Genomic DNA, 20565 nt, shown 5'->3' with positions numbered 1-20565 from the left:
AATATGTCTATACATTGGTGCCAGAAAAACAAGAACAGCACCAGCCGTCTTTCCATCTGTCCATATTAGCCCGACACCACATGTCCATATTAATACCAGAACTGCCGTATTTATAGTCTTGGTCTATAGAGAAGGATCCCTGACTTATTTCCTGAAGCCACTGGATCTGTGTGAAGTGAGGCAACAGATTAAGTAGAAGAGACTGTTCTCTTTGAATTTGTAGAAGTGCATTTTGCTGACTGCTTGATGAATGAAGTTGTACAGGTTTTATAATGGTCTTCGTGTCCCGACAGTTCTCCAAGGAGAAGTACATCTTGGACACTCCTCCAGAGAAACTGCATAAGGAATTGGAGGAAGAACTAAATCTTAACAGCTCAGACCTGCGCAGCCACGCCTGGTACCACGGGCGCATACCACGAGAGGTAACGTGGTGTTTACTCATTGTAGCCACCTTCACTTTTCATGCTAACTGCAGTGATGGGGAGTAACTTGTGTGGGTTCTTCCATTGACACAGGTATCGGAGAGCTTGGTGCAGAGAAATGGAGACTTTCTCATCAGAGACTCATTGACCAGTTTGGGTGACTATGTACTGACCTCTCGATGGAAGAACGAGCCTCTACATTTCAAGATCAACAAAGTGATGGTGAAAACCAGCGACAGCTACACCCGGATACAGTATCTCTTCGAACAGGAGAGCTTTGATAACATTCCAGCCTTGGTGCGCTTTTATGTTGGCAGCCGAAGGGCAGTGTCAGATCAGAGCGGTGCACTTATCTACTGTCCTATCAATCGTACCTTTCCACTACGATACCTGGAGGCCAGTTATGGGCTCTCCCCTGGCAGGCATGGCTCTCAAAGTCCCCAGAAGGGACATATGAAGAGAAGAAGTATCACCATGACTGATGGTCTAACTGCAGACAAGATCATCAAGAGCAACGGTTGCCCAAACAGGTATGGACATTTTACCCATATTTTCATAAGGACATATTTGGATTTCATGGTTCTTTAAAGGTCTGAAGGACTTGGGGAACAAAATTTTTGGAAAGGTGGAGGAGTTTAGGAACATGCATCTATATCGTCTTCACCATCTGATTTCTTTTGGTGGTCCTTGTAGGAGGGTAGGATCTAATGGTATTATTTTCTTCCAGCACCTCCTCCCCACACCATAGAGATATCATCAGGAGCTGTGCAGTCAGCGTGGACCAAATCCAAGACCTCCACTCTCCAATGTCCCCCATTTGTGAGACCCCCGGATCCCCGGCTTATAGTACAAGTATGTACAAGGGAGGAAAGATATACTTTTAACACTCTAAGATGGTAATGGTTATCCCATTTTAACCATGTAATATATGCTTATGTTCAGTTGTCAGGGTGAAGCCCCAGGGAACTCCTGCTCCAAGTGTGACGCCAGGCTCCCCAGTACTGAGACGATCCAGTGAACCTCACGTAAACCCAGCAAATAACAAGGCCACATTAAACATGGCCGAAAGTTCCCACTCCACACCCAGTCATGGATACCCCCAAATCTCTCCCTCGCCCTCAATAAACAGTTATAGTGACCCCGATAATGGACATTACTGCCAGCTACGCCCAGCCTCTCCGACGCACGACAGTCACAACAAACCTCTGCCACCCAAAAGCTACGTGGAAAGATTAAAAGTTGATGAAGGTGTCAGGGCAGGTGTCAACCGTGCAGTGGAAGATACCGACAAAGACAGACTCTCTTTTACTATCCCAAGCATAGAAATGAAATCTTCCTTCAACCCATCAGCATTCAAGTCCATGCTGATTCCTGTGGACAATAAGCCCCTAGAGATGTGTATCCTGAAGAAGGTCAAGGAGTTGTTTTCTGAGGTCGATGCAAAAATCATTGCCAAGCATATCACCAAAACTGACTGTGAGGTGAGGAGGGCGGATGTTATCAGTGGAAGTGTGCGCCGACATATAGTTGTCTATTCCTAGTTCTCATAGTAGGTGTCAGTTCTCTTTTCCAGTCTTCTAAATCTGTTTCCCTATGCTTTGATACAGTTCCTGAACCCAAGTCAGACCATAGGGTAAGGGTACACACTCACACTGGCGTCAGTTGAACCAGGATGATTATGCTAATGACTCTTGGCTCAAACTCTGAGTTTGATCCGAGTGTCATCTGAGTGTGCTCTGATCCTCACGCGTGGGAATATTGCACCACATGTGCGGAGAAGACAGAGAACTTAATTTCTCCATTGACTCTGTGCGAGCACATCCAAGTGCAGTCCGATGTTTCACACGTACGCATAGACCTGTATGGGTGCGTGTGATCCGAATATCAGAGTCACTCTTAGCATGCAGAGATTGTTTTCTCATACTGAATCGTCATGAGAAAACAATCGCAGATCTGCACTGCCCTGTAGAATAACACTGGTCCGAGTGCTATCCGATAAAACATCACATAGCACTCAGACATGTTATACGGCAGTGTGAGCGTACCCTAAGCGTGATTTTTTTCTCCCAGAGCATTTTACCTATTTATGAGGTCTGATTACATTACATTTACTCAAAGCCTCCCCCCCAAAAAACCCCTTAAAGAGTTTTGTTTAAAAAAAAAACACTTTTAGATTCCCTATCAGAGTTAAATGATAGTGCTCATCTATTAAAGACCCCCTATATATTAGCAAACCATAGAAGCTGCTACAAAGATCATCTTTCATTGGCGAACCCTTGTAGTAAACCACCTGTTAGTTTCAGTGGGCATTGTGACATGCCATACTTTTCCCTGTGGTGGCGCTGCAGGGAAATTGAACACTTACTAACGGATTACAGGCGATCACTAGGGATCTCGGCATTCTGATCAGGACCTTACTTAAAAGAAAGAAATAAATAAGAGTCTATAACCATAGTCCTGTTACCCCCTAAATAGGGGAGTACTCAGGGGTGACGTAGTCCATGATGTCACTGATGATGTCATCCCGGGTCTCCTGCTAGTACTACGAGAGTAAAATGATTGCTATTATCACAGTTATGACTGTCTCCTCCAGGAATACTTTGCACAAGATGAGGTGACAATCTATTTGTAATTAAGAGAGATTAATCTCCGTCTTCATGTCGCTCCCAGGTTGCCAGGATACTCGGTGTTACCAAGGAGATGCAGAGGATCATGGGAGTCAGCTCTGGCATGGAGCTCCTGACGTTGCCGCATGGCCGCCAGCTGCGTCTTGACCTTCTCGAAAGGTGTGTGGAGACCAGACTTAATTAATGGCACATGCCTGCGATTTGATCAGCGTCACGCCAAACTGCAAAAATAATATATACGTGATGGCATCGAGGATCTGCTCCTCCACGGAACCGACTAGGGCCCTATTGGTCATTGCAAAACTTGGGAACACAGATTTGTGATAGGGCCAACCAGTCCAAGAGAAGATCGGCTTCTTGGATACTTCGGCCTTCACCTTTAAAGGGACTCCGTCACCTGAATTTGGCGGGACTGGTTTTGGGTCATATGGGCGGAGTTTTCGGGTGTTTGATTCACCCTCTCCTTACCCGCTGGCTGCATGCTGGCTGCAATATTGGATTGAAGTTCATTCTCTGTCCTCCATAGTACACGCCTGCGCAAAGTAATCTTACCTTGTGCAGGCGTGTACTATGGAGGACAGAGAATGAACTTCAATCCAATATTGCAGCCAGCATGCAGCCAGCGGGTAAGGAAAGGGTGAATCAAACACCCGAAAACTCCGCCCATATGACCCAAAACCAGTCCCGCCAAATTCAGGTGACAGGTTCCCTTTAATTTACTCTTGACGAGAGGTAATCAGGGCGGATATCAGCACCTGACGAAACTGGGACACTCCTGCAGAAAGCACTGTGCATAGAGACTCTGACCACAACAGTACCGCATCGGTGCAGACGAGGTTGAAGGGGGGGCTGTAGACAGTTGTCCAACCACCCGCATTAATGTAAGGATTGCCGTGCCTATAGGGACAGTGGATGGGGGCTCCGCTTCAGCTACAAAATTGCATACCTATATTCTATTAAACACATGAGAAATGTTGTTTATTTAATTCCCTATTGTCTTCCAGATTTCATACCATGTCCATCATGATTGCTGTCGACATCTTGGGCTGCACAGGAAGCATAGAGGAGCGAGCCGCGCTGCTCCACAAGACCATTCAGCTGGCAGCCGAGCTGAAGAGCACCCTGGGGAACCTGTACAGCTTTGCAGCTGTGATGAACGCTTTGGAATTGGCACAGGTAAATGAAACACTTGCAAGGTTTTTTCTTTTTTTTCCGCCAACTGACAACTTCCTGCCGTGGTGTATTATCTTCTGCAGTCTCTTAGATGTATAGATTGTCATCTATACTCTGAGTATACTTAAAGGCAAGCTCCTTAAAGGGGACCTCCAGGACCTATCTTTAGTATAGATCATCGATAATCAGATCAATGAAGGGGATACAAATACACTATGTCTGAGACCGTCTGTACACGTACACTGTGTCTAATGAGACCATCTGTACACGTACACTGTGTCTAATGAGACCATCTGTACAGATACACTGTGTTAAATGAGACCGTCTGTACACATACACTGTGTCTGAGACCATCTGTACACATACACTGTGTCTGAGAACGTCTGTACACATGCACTGTCTAATGAGACCATCTGTACACATAAGCTGTGTCTCATGAGACTGCCTGTACACATACACTGTGTCTCATAAGACTGCCTGTATACATACTCTGTGTCTCATGAGACTTCCTGTACACATACACTGTGTCTGAGACCGCCTGTACACATACGCTGTGTCTAATGAGACCGCCTGTACACATACGCTGTGTCTAATGAGACCGCCTGTACACATACACTGTGTCTAATGAGACCGCCTGTACACATACACTGTGTCTAATGAGACCGCCTGTACACATACACTGTGTCTAATGAAACCGTCTGTACACATACGCTGTGTCTAATGAGACCACCTGTACACATACGCTGTGTCTAATGAGACCGCCTGTACACATACACTGTGTCTAATGAGACCGCCTGTACACATACGCTGTCTAATGAGACCGCTTGTACACATACGCTGCATCTAATGAGACTGCCGGTACACACACGCTATGTCTAATGATACCGCCTGGACACACACGCTGTGTCTAATGAGGCCAACTGTACACACACATTGCGTGTAATGAGACCGCCTAGACACACACGCTGTGTCTACTGAGATCGCCTAGACACACACGCTGTGTCTAATGAGGCCGCTTGTGCACACATTGCGTGTAATGAGACCGCCTACACACATGTGTTGCGTCAAATGAGACTGCCTGTACACATACACTGTGTGTAATGAGGCCGTCTGTACACATACACTGTGTCTAATGAGACTGTCTGTACACATACACTGTGTGTAATGAGACTGCTGCCTGTACACATACGCTGTCTAATGAGACCGCCTGTACACATGCACTGTGTCTAATGAGACCGCCTGTACACACACATTGTGTGTAATGAGACCGCCTAGACACACACGCTGTGTCTAATGAGACCGCCTGTACACATGCAATGTGTGTAATGAGACCGTCTGTACATATGCACTGTGTCTGAGACCGTCTGTACACATGCACTGTGTCTAATGAGACCGCTTGTACACACACATTGTGTGTAATGAGACCGCCTAGACACACACGCTGTGTCTAATGAGACCGCCTGTACACATGCAATGTGTGTAATGAGACCGTCTGTACACATGCACTGTGTCTAATGAGACTGCCTGTACACACACATTGCGTGTAATGGGACTGTCTGTACACATGCACTGTGTCTAATGAGACCGTCTGTACACATACGTTGCGTGTAATGATACCGCCTAGACACACACGCTGTGTCAACTGAGATCGCCTAGACACACACGCTGTGTCTACTGAGATCGCCTAGACACACACGCTGTGTCTAATGAGGCCACTTGTGCACACACTGCGTGTAATGAGACCGCCTATACACATGTGTTGCGTCAAATGAGACTGCCTGTACACATACACTGTGTGTAATGAGGCCATCTGTACACATACACTGTGTCTAATGAGACTGTCTGTACACATACACTGTGTGTAATGAGACTGCTGCCTGTACACACACGCTGTCTAATGAGACCGCCTGTACACATACACTGTGCCGAATGAGGCCGCCTGTACACATACATTGCATGTAATGAGACCGTCTGTACACATGCAGTGTCTAATGAGACCGCCTGTACACATACATTGTGTGTAATGAGACTGCCTGTACAGATACGTTGTGTCTGAGACTGCCTGTACACATGCGCTGTGTCTAATGAGACTGCCTGTACACATGTTGTGTCCAATGAGGCCACCTGTACACATGCAATGTGTGTAATGAGACCGTCTGTACACATGCACTGTGTCTAATGAGACCGCCTGTACACACACATTGTGTGTAATGAGACCACCTAGACACACACGCTGTGTCTAATGAGATCGCCTGTACACATGCAATGTGTGTAATGAGACCGTCTGTACACATGCACTGTGTCTAATGAGACCGTCTATACACATGCACTGTGTCTAATGAGACAGCCTGTACACACACATTGTGTGTAATGAGACCGCCTAGACACACACGCTGTGTCTAATGAGACCGCCTGTACACATGCAATGTGTGTAATGAGACCGTCTGTACACATGCACTGTGTCTAATGAGACCGTCTGTACACATACGTTGCGTGTAATGAGGCCGCCTGTACACACACATTGTGTCTAATGAGACCGTCTGTACACATGCACTGTGTCTAATGAGACCGTCTGTACACATACGTCGCGTGTAATGAGGCCGCCTGTACACACACATTGCGTGTAATGAGACCGTCTGTACACATGCACTGTGTCTAATGAGACTGCCTGTACACATACGTTGCATTTAATGAGGCCGCCTGTACACATACATTGCGTGTAATGAGGCCGCCTGTACACACACGGTGTCTAGCAGCTGTTCTCAACTTATACCGTTCCTCTATCATTACTGTTAGATTCGGAGCAGTGAACTGACTGCTGGATGTCAGGTTTTTTGGCATGGGGCAGTCTGATATTGTCCATTCTTGGGTGACCGTATCAGGCAGTTCATCCACAAACCCTATTGATAAGAGGAATGGAAATGTGGAAATACCCGGTGGTAGATTTAGGCCTGGGCCGCACAGCGCAACACTGAGATCGTTATTTTGCATTGCAACATCGCATCCATGAAGTTGGTGGCACATTGGCTGCTTTCCTACTCCCAGCAATGAGATCAGATTAGTCGTGGTTCCCATATGATGTTGTCACATTTGTAAATTCGCAGGGTGAGGGAGGGTCGTACATAATCAGGTCAATGAGCCCTCCTGCGTGCTCTATTAATGGCTTGGAGGAAATGTTGCTATAAACCCAGCAAGATTAATGAATCGTCTACACGTGGGGTAACAAAGGCTGACTGTTCCTCCATCTCATTTCCAGATCTCCAGACTAGAACAGACATGGATTGCCTTGAGACAGAGACACACGGAGGGAGCCATATTGTACGAGAAGAAATTGAAGCCGTTCCTCAAAAGCATGAATGAAGGCAAAGGTAATTAATTAAAAGGCCAATTTACTCACCCAGTTTCCTTTGTATTTTTCGACTTTCGCGGTTTTGGCACAGTCGAAATCTGCAGCAGCAAAAGTGCTTGTGTTCAACAGCTAATATCCATGGTGAGTTGGGACAGCACAAAGTGACCTCCGCTCACACTGAAATGTGACCATACATTAATCATGTGTGGTCACCCACTGGTGCTCTCTGTGTGCCTCCTCCACTCAGATCAGTGCTTCATTCCTACTTCAAAGATGGCCACTGCACTTGCATGGGAAATTCAGTGGTAAGCATAAAACCATGCCTTCCTTGTGCTGCGGTATAGGAAAAGGAGGGAAGACATGGCTTAGACTCATCCCCACACTCCCCATGACACTGTGGCGGCCATCTTGGAAGCAGGAGTAATAGAGCTCCAATCTCGGTGGAGGAGGCAGCTGTCACTTTTCAGTTTTTCTTTAATACATGCCTATAATTTAAAGGGATTTCCTGCTCTTTTTTTCAACTTAACAGTGGGAAGCAATTCTGATTAAGGCAAAAATAAAAAGAACATAGTTCTCACTGAAATCCGCTAGACCAGAAGCCGCGGCTTACCAACCACCAGTCAACTGACGCTGCAGCCATTCAGGAGCCTTAGTGGTCAGGTCACAGGTCACTAAGGCTTCTTTAAAAAAGAAGCGGAAAACTCTCTTAATTCTATTTACTCTAACTAGATCAAATTATTAAATGCCGGATCTTTGTTTTTCTGATATGGTGGTCCTAATTCGCTTCTTCCTTCCCACAGCCATAGTGTTAAGTGCCTGCCTGCAGCCACCTTAGCAGGGAGCTCACTACATGAGGATTGATAGAGCTCTTGTATCAGACACAATGCACTTCCCTTAGCTTTTTAGAGATGGCCACAGGGAGTGATTTTTTTTTTAGATACTAGGAGACCCCCCTACAATAAATCAATTTGTATTTTTGATTATTTATTTCCTTTATTATCTCATATTATTTCTGATATGATCTTATTAATCTGTGCAGAGAGTCTACCACTGAGCAACACCACATTCCCTCATATCATTCCCCTCATCACCCTGCTGGAGAGAGACTCCCCTCTGTTGGATGGCGGAGAGCCATGGGACAGCATTGACAATGGAGTAGAAGTGGTTATGTCTCATCTAGAAGCGGCCAGGATGGTGGCACATCACGGGGGACTCTACCGCACCAATGTCGAGATGAGGCTACAAGGTGAGAATCAAATTCTGTTGCTGAGATCTTATCTAGGGAACACGAGTGACAACAACATGGCCACTTTCCACTTTTATAGATCCGACAGAGGGGGGCTTCACACAACTTTCCCTGACCCCAGAATAGCAATTTATTACTTGTGCATTGATATAGCCTTCATAACACATCTTCCTTTCTAAGAAAGTTGGGTGAGCAACCAGCTTTCTCAGAAACAGATACAGGACCACATCTTTGAGAAGACCACCAATTTATCCTTGTGACAGATTTTCAGTTTCACAGCATATTACATATACTGATCATCGGTGGTGTAACTTGAGCCCCAATGCAAAATCCCTAAAAGGGCCCTCAACTGTCACAGGTCTTCACAACTATCAGTTTTCTCATATGGGCCAAATGGGTCATCCTAGGCTCCAGGACCCAAGTACAACTGCAATTCCTGTACCCACTATAGTTACGCCCCTACTGACCATCTTCTCTTAAAACCACCTTTCTAGGAGAGTATTTTGGGTAGGTATATGTATGTGCACAAAGGGCAGATTACTCATCTGGATTTTTGGCAACGTATTGCCTTTAGCAACGTTCTGTATGGGATAATACAAAATTTAGTTCTCCTTCTACAGAGAAAAATTTCAGCAGAAATTGACTAGCACTTTGTGAAATGTATAATAACCACCTCCCAGGATATCTTTTTTTATCCCATGATAAGAAGAGAATCTTAATATTAAAAACATAATTTTATTGAAAAAAATATACACCTAAAAAATCCATTAAATAACAGGGAACACCTCATGTTAGAGACATGTAATGAGCCTGGAGAAACCTATCATGTAGAATATAAAATGGTATCACATGAAGTCTTTTTTATGTTCTATGTCATAGGTTCTCCAGGCTCACTATGTGTCTCTAATATGAGGTGTTCCCAGTTATTTTATGGATTTTTTTATGTGTGTATTTTTTTATAAAATTATATCTGTTATATCCATTATATCTCTTCTTGTCCTGGGATTAAAAATATCATCCATGATAGTTATTACAAGTGCCTCTCACAAAATTAGAATATCATCAAAAAAGTTAATTTATTTCAGTTCTTCAATACAAAAAGTGTGGTAGAAAAAGGTGTACAATCAACCGGGATAACCGCAGCCTTGAAAGGATTGTTAAGAAAAGGCCATTCAAAAATTTGGGGGTGATTCGCAAGGAGTGAACTGCTGCTGGAGTCATTGGTTCCAGAGCCACCACACAAAGACGTATCCAGGACATGGGCTACAGGTGTCACATTCCTTGTGTCAAGCCACTCATGACCAATAGACAACACCAGAAGCGTCTTGCCTTGGCCAAAGAGAAAAAGAACTGGACTATTGCTCAGTGGTCCAAGGTGTTGTTTTCAGATGAAAGTAAATTTTCCATTCCTTGTGTCAGGCCACTCATGGCCAATAGACAACGCCAGAAGCGTCTTACCTGGGCCAAGGAGAACAAGAACTGAAGATCTGTGATATGGTCTCCCGGTACATACCTACATGCAACCTCCGATCCTCTCAAGACCTCCTTCTCTACTCCCCTCTCATCTCTTCTGCCCACAACCGCATCCAAGACTTCTCCCCTGTTTCCCCCATACTCTGGAACTCTCTACCCCAACGCATCAGACTCTCGCCTACCATAGAAACCTTCAAAAAAAACCCTGAAGACTCACCTCTTCCGACAAGCCTGCAGTGATCCTCAACCTACTGAACCTCCGCACAACCTGCTCTACCCTCTCCTAGTGTATCCTCACCCATCCCCTGCAGACTGTGAGCCCTCGCGGGCAGGGTCCTCCCGCCTTATGTACCTTTGTGCCTTGTTTTTTACTCATGTTTAATGTATTTGTCTATATTTGCCCCCTTCACATGTAAAGCGCCATGGAATAAATGGCACTATAAAAATGTATAATAACTGGACTGTTGCTCAGTGGTTCAAGGTGTTGTTTTCAGAGGAAAGTAAGTTTTGCATTTAATTTGGAAATCAAGGTCCCGGAGTCTGGAGGAAGAGTGGAGAGGCAACAATCCAAGCTGCTGGAGGTCTAGTGTGAAGTTTCCACAATCAGGGATGGTTTGAGGAGCCATGTCATCTGCTGGTGTAGGTTCACTGTGTTTTATCAAGACCAAAGTCAGCGCAGCCGTCTACCAGGAAATTTTAGAGCACTTCATGCTTCCCTCTGCTGACAAGCTTTTTGGAGATGGAAATTTCATTCTCCAGCAGGACTTGGCACCTGTCCACACTGCAAAAGTACCAATACCTAGTTTACAAACAACAGTATCACTGTGCTTGATTGGCAGCAAACTCACCTGACCATAACCCCATAGAGAATCTATGGGGTATTGTCAAGAGGAAGATGAGACACCAAACCCAACAATGAAGACAAGCTGAAGACTGCAATCAAAGCAACCTGGGCTTCCATAACACCTCAGCAGTGCCACAGGCTGATCACCTCCATGCCACGTCGCATTGATGCAGTAATTGATGCAAAAGGAGCCCTGACCAAGTATTTAGTGCATTTACTGAACATACATTTCGGATTTTAGAATCATTTTTCAAGCTGGTGTTATGAAGTATTCTAATTTACTGAGATAATGACTTATGGGTTTTCATTGGCTGTAAGCCATACTCATCAACATTAGCAGAAATAAACACTCGAAATAGATCACTGTTTGTAATGACTCCGTATAATATAGGAGTTTCACTTTTTGTATCGAAGAACTTAAATCAACTTTTTGATGATATTCTAATTCTTTGAGAAGCACCTGTATATGTTTGGTGAAGTGTTATGCATTTACTAAGGATTTTGGGACGATGATTATAAAAGAGTGAACTGTGTGCAGTTTTCCTCTGTGGACGTACCCTTACTAGAGAAAGGACCTTTTGTATGGATGAAATATATATTTTGCGGGGGGGCGTGGCTATGTAAGCCAAGAGAGAAGACGCACCTTTTGGAGGCTCCCATTATCCTGACCTGAATCCGGCCACTAATTCCCCTGAACTGCAGCCTGCACCGGCTGAGACGGTGCTTTGAGAGCTCGGGAGACCGGCGACTCCTCGGGCGGCGGCGGTGGAACGCTGGAGAGCCGGTATTTGTGGCGGCCTGGAAGAGCGGCAGAGTCCCTGAGCTGCGGCGGCCATCTTTGAGCGCGGCTCCGACGGGCGGGACGCAGTGCCGGCGGCGGCTGAAGCCGGGTGGATCCCCCGGGGAGCACGGCAGGCACTTACATACAGCGGGGACGCTGTGGAACATCGAGGAGCAGGAGACAGGTGCCGGGTCTGGAGCGGCGGGCGGGCCCTGGGAGACGGCGGCCATTACCATAGCGCACTCTCCAGCAGCAAGGAGAGAGGCGCTATATAGCAAGACTGCGGTGCATTCAGGAGGTGAGCTACCGGCCTGAAACACTAAAAGGGGCAGAGCGGTGTGCGCCCTGGAAAATTGGGCCCTGCACTCCCCTTATCAAAACCCCTGCTTGCACCATTACTTTGGAGGGATCGTTCCCCCTCCCTGCTGTTCTTCCTGGGGAACTGTGGCTGCTCTGGGACACGGTGCCTGGGCAAACCCCTAAGTTGATACATTTGCAGATATCTGAGACTTTTTGCTTGGTTTGCTGCCTCTCGGGGGTGCATCCCGGTGTTTGGCCCTGTCCGGTCTGCTAGTGGAGAATAGACTGCCATAATAATAACTCTGGTCCTTTGGTGGGGATCTTCTGCCAATCACTATGCATCATCCTAAAGGAGCGGGGGCTGCTGACAAGTTGAGGAAATATGCCAGAGAAGATGCCCCAGATAATACACGCTCTCTCAGAAATAATCCCACGCAGAGTCAACGCAAAAATCGTCTTTCTGACAGCAATGAGGAGGGAGAACAAAACGAACTGACTCTTAAACAAGCATCTGAGCAGTTGATGCAGGCTATATCTCTCACCAGGTCCTCTCTCACTGAGAAAATAGAAGACGTGCATACTGAAGTGGGCCGTCTGCGACAAGATATACAAACTATGAGAGGGCGTATTTCAGAGGTTGAAACAAGGGTGTCTCAGATAGAGGACACCATTGCCCCAATGGAGGCTAAGTTATCAAAGGCCACTGGCTCTGTGAATGCCTGGAAGCAAAAGGCAGATGACCTGGAAAACAGGCTGCGCCGTAATAATATCCGAATTATTGGCCTACCAGAACGCTCGGAGGGTCAGCAACCTGAACAATTTCTAGAGGACTGGCTTAAAACCTCCCTGGGAGACGGATTCTCCTCAACATTTTCTGTGGAAAGGGCCCATAGGGTCCCAACGAGACCTCTTCCTCCTGGAACTCCGCCCCGACCCTTTCTGGCACGTCTCCTTAACTGCAGAGACAGGGATGCAATTCTTCGCTTGGCAAGGCAGAAGGCCCCTATTAAATTCAATAATGCCACTATATCAATCTTCCCGGACTTCTCTATGGAACTTCAAAAGCAGCGAGTTCGATTTATGGAAGTCAAAAAGCAGCTCAGGGATAAAAACATCATTTACTCCATGCTTTATCCAGCTCGACTCCGTATTGTTCATGAAGGCTCCTCCCTGTTCTTCACTGACCCGGCGGAGGCGGTCGAATGGTTACGGTCATACAAAGGGCCTAGTACCCCGGACTCTTGAGTAGCTCTTTCTATCTGATGGCAACACAATCTAGAGCTCTCTATGTGGGTGCTGAGTTTGTCAACTATACCGGACGCTGATTCTAGTGAGGGTATCCCCTATTCTACTCAACTATAGGAGTGTAGGATTACACTCCTCCACTGTTCAAATGTTGTTTGGTTTGGTATTTTACACCAGTTTCAATTGTTTGTTATGTTTATTAGTCGCCAGTGATAACCTTATGCTCTGTATGATGTTCCTGATTCCCGCCCAGGCTGTGGTGTATATTATGCCTTTTCCCGAACGTAGATATGGGATCTGAGATTGTATGTATGACGTGGAACATACGGGGTATTAAGACTCCTCGAAAGAAAATTAAGGTATTTTCACAAATTAAAAGGTATCATCCACATATTGTAGCACTTGTGGAGACGCATTTGACCAGAGACACAGCTAAGTGTACTCAAAAGCCGTGGGTGCAATGGTCCCTTCACGCATTTCACACCAGTTACTCCAGAGGGGTCTCCCTGTTGGTACATAGGAATGTCAGGTGGGAGGCTAGAGAGTCACGACGCGATCCCGAAGGTCGCCTTGTTTTTGTTCATGCCTTTATTAATATGAAGGAATATGTGATATTATGTGTTTATAACCCACCCCCGGCCGGCATATCGGTTCTTCGCATGGCACTGGGTTTCTCCCTAAATTATCCTAATGCTAGTGTTATCTGTATGGGAGACTTTAATTTAGTCATGGATAATCTTAAAGACAGACTGAGACTAGACGGCGAGATGTCAAGGGGGCCCCTTTCTCAATCTCACTCTCAATTGGCATCATTTATGAACGGTAGCGGATGGTTAGACCTATGGAGAACACGTCACCCTGAGATAAAGGAATATACTTGTCATTCTTCAACTAGACAGTCTCTATCCCGTATAGATTACATATTTGGATCTAGCGACCTAGCGCTGTGGGTGAATAGTGTCGAACATGGTAACAGGGGGATATCAGATCACAGCCCAATTGTTCTCAAACTTAAATACGGTCAGTCAAATAATAATATACCTTGGAAATTGAATCCCTTCTGGCTGAAACTAATAGATGCTAGTGATAGAACGGTTGATCAGTTAAACTGCTTTGTCTCTACTCACCCAGACCCCTCGAATCTCAATCTGTTCTGGGACACTCTAAAGGCATACTTGAGGGGATGTCTGTCCTCTACAATCTCCTATATAAAGAGGGTGACGGCGGGGGAAGATGACGAGATTGAGCGACGGCTGAAGGACTCGGAAGCCGCCTATGTGGCCAATCAAACTAACGGCAACAGGGTGGAGTGGCTCACTTCCCAAAGATTATACACCCAAAATATAGACACTAAATCAAAACGTAAATTATTTTTTACCCGTCAGTCTTATTTTGAAATGGGGAATCAGGCCAGTAAACTCCTAGCTTTTTTGGTACGTCAGCATAACACCTCCAACACGGTACTACAGATTCGGACACTCGATGGTTCGTTGGTATCCTCCACCGAGGAAATTCTTCAAAGTTTTTGCAATTACTATAAGTCACTGTACAAATCGGGTAGCGGTCTTGGGGTCCCTGAATGTATAGACTATCTATCAGACATGACATTCCCCTTACTGAGCCCAACCCAGCAAGCTTTTATGGAAGCCGAGTTTACTCTGGAGGAGGTGGAACAGGCTATAATGGATATGGCCACCGGGAAGGCCCCTGGACCTGACGGGTTTCCCGTTGAGTTCTATAAAAAATATCGGGACCACCTGGCACCACTCTTATTGAAGGTGCTTCAGAATATATGGGAGGGAGAAATTATGCCTGAAACATTTTATGATGCAAATATCATTGTACTTAAGAAGGAGGGAAAGGACCCCTTGGAATGTGGATCATATCGCCCCATATCATTGGTGAACGTAGATTATAAAATCTTCACTAAAATATTGGCCACTAGACTAAATACAATCATATTAGATCTTATACACCCAGATCAAACAGGCTTTATGCCTGGGAAAAGTACCTCTATTAATATTCGGCGGGTCCAATCAGTGATTCAATATAGCTCCCTAGAATTGGATAATAACTGGGCTCTGGCATCCCTAGACACAGCTAAAGCGTTTGACTCCCTTGAATGGCCTTTTCTTTCTGCATGTCTGCAGAAATACGGTTTTGGAGATAAATTCATTAGAGGGATAGATACACTATATAGGAATCCTAGGGCACGGGTAATTGTGAATAATTCTATCTCTGATTCCTTTACTTTACATAGGGGAACCCGTCAGGGATGTCCTCTGTCCCCGGCCCTCTTTGCCCTCGCGATAGAAGCATTGGCAATACGCATAAGGTCTTCCACAGATATCAAGGGAATAAGTATTGCGGATCGTGTAGATACCATCGGTCTATATGCTGATGATATGATCATATTTATGGATAAAACAGAAGAAACACTACCGCGAGTAATAACGACTATAGATAATTTTAGCAAATTCTCTGGTCTCTATATCAATTGGGATAAGTCTGCTCTGATGCCTCTGTCTCATGCGCCGATGCCCCGTCTCGAAAATCTCTCGTCACTACCTGTAGTCTCCAATTTCAAATATCTAGGAATACATATGTCTCAATATAGTCAGCTGGACCTACGACTTAATATTTATCCACTATTGGACCTGGCCAAATCTAAATTCATAGCTTGGAGCAGACTCCCTCTCTCCGTTGCAGGTCGCATTAATTTAGTTAAGATGATATTGCTCCCCAAATTTAATTATTGTCTACAACATAGTGCTGTGCCAATACCCAAATCTTTCTTTGCAAACTTAAACTCCCTGACCACGTCCTTTATATGGGGGAAGACTAGACCCAAACTCAAGCTATCTACTCTACAGAGACCGGCAAGGGGGGGAGGGGCAGCCTTACCAGACTTTTATCTATATTATCTTGCTGGGCAGGCTAGGGCGATAAGCAAATGGATGCCTAGCAACTCCCTACCTAATTCAGAAAGCCATATAATCCATTCTGCCCGTATTGACTGTCCACTGGGTTTTTTGGAAATGGAGAAAGTCAGTGCTCCCCGTTTGCTGCCATTGCTTCGACAAGCGAGATTAATATGGAGACAAATTAAAAAAGTTATTAAATATACAGATATAATAGCCGAAATGCCACTGTGGTATAATAGTTATTTTCCAGAATTACTAAATCACCCGTCTACTGAGTTCTGGATCTCATGTGGTGTTCTCTCGGTAGGTAATTTGTATAACCAGGATGTTTTTGTGTCCTTTGAGCAATTGCGGGATACCTGCAATATCCCAAGATCTCAATTCTTCCGTTATTTACAGCTGAGGTCAGCTTTCCAGTCACATATGCGAAATGCAGGTGCAAGTCGAGCAATTTCATCTTTACCCCTTATAGGCATTCTCAAATCACAGGGTCCTCAGGGGCTCATTTCCTCTTTATACACATACCTATTATCCGTGGGAGATGGGCTCACTATTAACACCTTAAAAAAGAAATGGGAGGGACTCCTTCCTGATACACTGGGAGAGGAGTGGGAAGATATTTTGGAATCTCCAACTAAAGTTTCTCCCTCAGTTAACAATAGGATGACCCAGCTATATATTACATATCAGACTTATCTGACTCCGACACGACTTTTTAAAATGGGCCGCCTTCAGACGTCAGACTGCTTACGGTGTCACGCACATGATGCGGATTTTACCCACATGATATGGCGGTGCCCGGTAATCCTTCATTATTGGAAAGAAGTCACGACATTGTTAACGTCTTTATTGTTAATCCCTGTCCCACTTGAACCATTGACTTGCCTATTTGGGGTGTGGGATACAGAGACCTGGGATCACCATACTGGGATTTTCCTTCGAGAAACGCTCTTCTTAGCACGAAAGGTACTGGCATTAAGGTGGATGGGTGGCTCCTCCCCGTCTCTCAGAGCTTGGATTGACCTGGTGAACTCGGTTATCCCATATGAAAGAACACTGTACCATAATAGAGGATGTCCAGGTAAATTCGAAAAAATTTGGGGTAGATGGAACTCATCTCATCATACTCTGTAGTCTGCGTGGATTAGATATATGCACGGGGAGGAGGGCATGGGGTTTGGGGACATCGTTGCAGAGCAAACTTGAATCTGTTTTCTTTTGGCGACTTATTACTAAAGGTTAAAGTTGTTTAAGTTGTATAGTAGGTATTTTGTAGGTATTAGTGATTCAACATGCACAGTCTATTGCCTCTGAACTTTGGATGCGATGATGTTTGTAATCATTTGTATCTGATGGTATGTTTAATAATGATAAATGTAATATGTGCAATGTTTGTCTATTCTGAAATTAATAAACGAATTTAAAAAAAAATAAAATATATATTTTGCGGATTGCCCTCTTGATAATGTTTCTTCTTGCACTTCCCAGGCTTCCACCCTAGGTCAGACCTCTTGGAAGTTTCCAGCACTGAATTCCAGATGCGGATGCTATGGGGCTGCCGGGGAGCAGCGGGAAGTCAAGCTGAGAGATACGACAAGTTTGACAAAGTTCTCACTGCTCTCTCACACAAACTGGAACCGTCTGTGCGCTTCAGTGAATTATAACAAAGAACCCAGTGATACGGACCGAAAAACAAAGGGATAAAATCTGCCCGAAGCAAGAAATCAAAGACTTTGTCCCAGAGGAAATATAGCACTTTTTAATGACTTTTCTTGGGGGAGGAGGTGGGGGGTATTGCTATATCACATCACAGTGCATGCTGGTTCTTGTGACATGGAATGGGTTAAATTAAATATGCTTATTAATTTACAGGTGGCTTTTATATGGAAAGGCCTGACCCCCAAAAATATGAATTCATGCTTACCGGCCATCCCAAGTGTGTGAAGAAAATATGCACTGACACTTGGGCGTCATAACGGCAGCCATGCTAGTCAGCGACTTGTTATAAAGAGGGACCGTATCTCCCCCTAGTGGTTGTGATTTCACCCGTAGGTCTATATTCCATATCAATGCCGTCTCTCCAAAATCTATCCAAAAATCATTAAACTGAACTATACCATAAAGAACACATTCCCATTTACCGCAATAACACGGACCATTACAATCATTAAACCATTTAATCAGAGCGAGATGTATAAAATAATTTTATATAACTGGAAACATTTTACTGTATATTTTCAACATATAGGAAAAGCTATAAAGAAACATTATTCATAATCTGTCATTACCACTGCTCTCTACGTGACACATTGGACTACAGTGTAATCTGTTTGCAATGCGTCATTATATTTTTATAGAAATCCTAACATTAAAATTACTTTTCTTACCAGAAACCACAAAAGGAACCATAAAGGGAGGCTCTATAGCAAATATTAGGCTTATCCTTCTACACCTTTGGCAACTCTAAAGGTACCTTCACACTAAACGATATCGCTAGCGATGCGTGACGTTGCAGCGTCCTGGCTGATATCGTTCAGTTAGACACGCAGCAGCGATCAGGATCCTGCTGTGATGTCATTGGTCGCTGCAGAAAGTCCAGAACTTTATTTCGTCGCTGGACCTCCTGCAGACATCGCTGAATCGGCGTGTGTGACGCCGATTCAGCGATGTCTTCGCTGGTAACCAGGGTAAACATCGGGTTACTAAGCGCAGGGCCGCACTTAGTAACCCGATGTTTACCCTGGTTACCAGCGTAAAAGTAAAAAACAAAAACCACTACATACTTACCTTCCGCTGTCTGTCCCCCGCTCTGCTTCTCTGCAGTGTGAGCGCCGGCCGGAAAGCACAGCGGTGACGTCACCGCTCTGCTTTCCGGCCGCTGTGCTTACACAGTGCACAGAAGCACAGCGCCGGGGACAGACAGCGGAAGGTAAGTATGTAGTGTTTTTTTTTACTTTTACGCTGGTAACCAGGGTAAACATCGGGTTACTAAGCGCGGCCCTGCGCTTAGTAACCCGATGTTTACCATGGTTACCGGCATCTTTGGTCGCTGGAGAGCTGTCTGTGTGACAGCTCTCCAGCGACTAAACAGCGACGCTGCAGCGATCCGGATCGTTGTCTGGATCGCTGCAGCGTCGTTTAGTGTGAAGGTACCTTAACCCTATCCACTGCACTGCAGTGGAGGAAGGATTGTTTTGAGGATCGTGCTACACTTCTCTTCTAAAATTAGTAGAAAGGGGTGAAAATAAATGATTGTAGCAGCTAGGGTTCAAATTCTTAAAATCCGCTGCAAAATTCCCATGTCATGTGGATTTTGATGCGGAAAATCGGCAGAAACCCTGCTGATATACAGGGGAAAGTGCGCATCAAATCCAAATTGTTGTGCGTGGCATGTAGTGTCGTTTCGAGGGGCAAAACAAATGGCGAACCTTTCCAATCCTGGATAAGGGATTGGTGGCATGGCGTGAAAATCCACTCCTTATTGGAAATGTATTTAGACTTCTGGATCTCAACCACATTCTGAAAAAAGGCCCAGATATACAGTATAAAATACCCATGTTTTGTATGTGTAAGGAGTTTTCATACATTCTCGCAAATGCGTCCCAGATAAGATGATAGGGGAGACAGTAATGTCTTTGCACAAATGTATAATTACGATGTGTCATTTCAATGTTGTCATTGAAGAGTTATAGTTTTCTTCTTTGTTGTCGATCCAACACCTCCACCACGACCGCGAACGTACAGACTTGTATAAGGACTATAAAGGACCTCTAAAGTGGACTTCACTTACAGAATGATGAATGTCAGTCGCCGTGTGTATAGGGACGTGATTTCCCCATGTAAATAATCTCAGTATGTAAATATCTGTTCACGGTCTGTGCTGTACAGAACCCTCATCTCATCTCATTGTACAGAACCATCCGCTATTGATTTCAAGTCATTTGTAAATAAATGTATTGATGTAAGAAAAAATTTTGTTTGTGGATATACGTGAATAGGAATAATACAATCCCTGAGAAAATTTATGGAATCACCGGACTTGGAGGATGTTAATTCAGTTGTTTAATTTTGTAGAAAAAAAAGCAGATCACAGACATGGCACAAAACTAAAGTCATTACAAATGACAACTTTCTGGCTTTAGCTACAAGAAATCAAGAACAAAAAAATGTGGTAGTCAGTA

General features: G+C 44.9%; 1 protein-coding gene across 3 annotated transcripts in view; it reads left to right on the top strand.

Moving 5' to 3' along the window:
- The window catches only part of SH2D3C (SH2 domain containing 3C), a 74708-nt gene extending 54352 nt beyond the window's left edge, over positions 1 to 20356 (top strand). For 2 of the 3 annotated variants that reach the window (XM_069748207.1, XM_069748208.1), the window contains 9 exons: positions 294 to 422; positions 516 to 952; positions 1150 to 1274; positions 1365 to 1903; positions 3093 to 3208; positions 4054 to 4225; positions 7479 to 7590; positions 8611 to 8817; positions 17873 to 18253. In XM_069748207.1, the coding sequence (XP_069604308.1) occupies positions 294 to 422; positions 516 to 952; positions 1150 to 1274; positions 1365 to 1903; positions 3093 to 3208; positions 4054 to 4225; positions 7479 to 7590; positions 8611 to 8817; positions 17873 to 18048 (2013 nt within the window). In that variant the 3' untranslated portion in view covers positions 18049 to 18253. Of the gene's footprint in view, positions 1 to 293; positions 423 to 515; positions 953 to 1149; positions 1275 to 1364; positions 1904 to 3092; positions 3209 to 4053; positions 4226 to 7478; positions 7591 to 8610; positions 8818 to 17872 lie in introns of all 3 variants that reach the window. The other variant, XM_069748209.1, reaches the window with a different exon arrangement.
- Positions 20357 to 20565: the final 209 nt, after the last annotated feature.

Source organism: Ranitomeya imitator, chromosome 2, assembly GCF_032444005.1.
Source record: "Ranitomeya imitator isolate aRanImi1 chromosome 2, aRanImi1.pri, whole genome shotgun sequence".
Classification (NCBI taxonomy): domain Eukaryota; kingdom Metazoa; phylum Chordata; class Amphibia; order Anura; family Dendrobatidae; genus Ranitomeya; species Ranitomeya imitator.
Note: the sequence above shows the minus strand (reverse complement) of the source record. Positions and strands in the feature narration are given on the sequence as shown.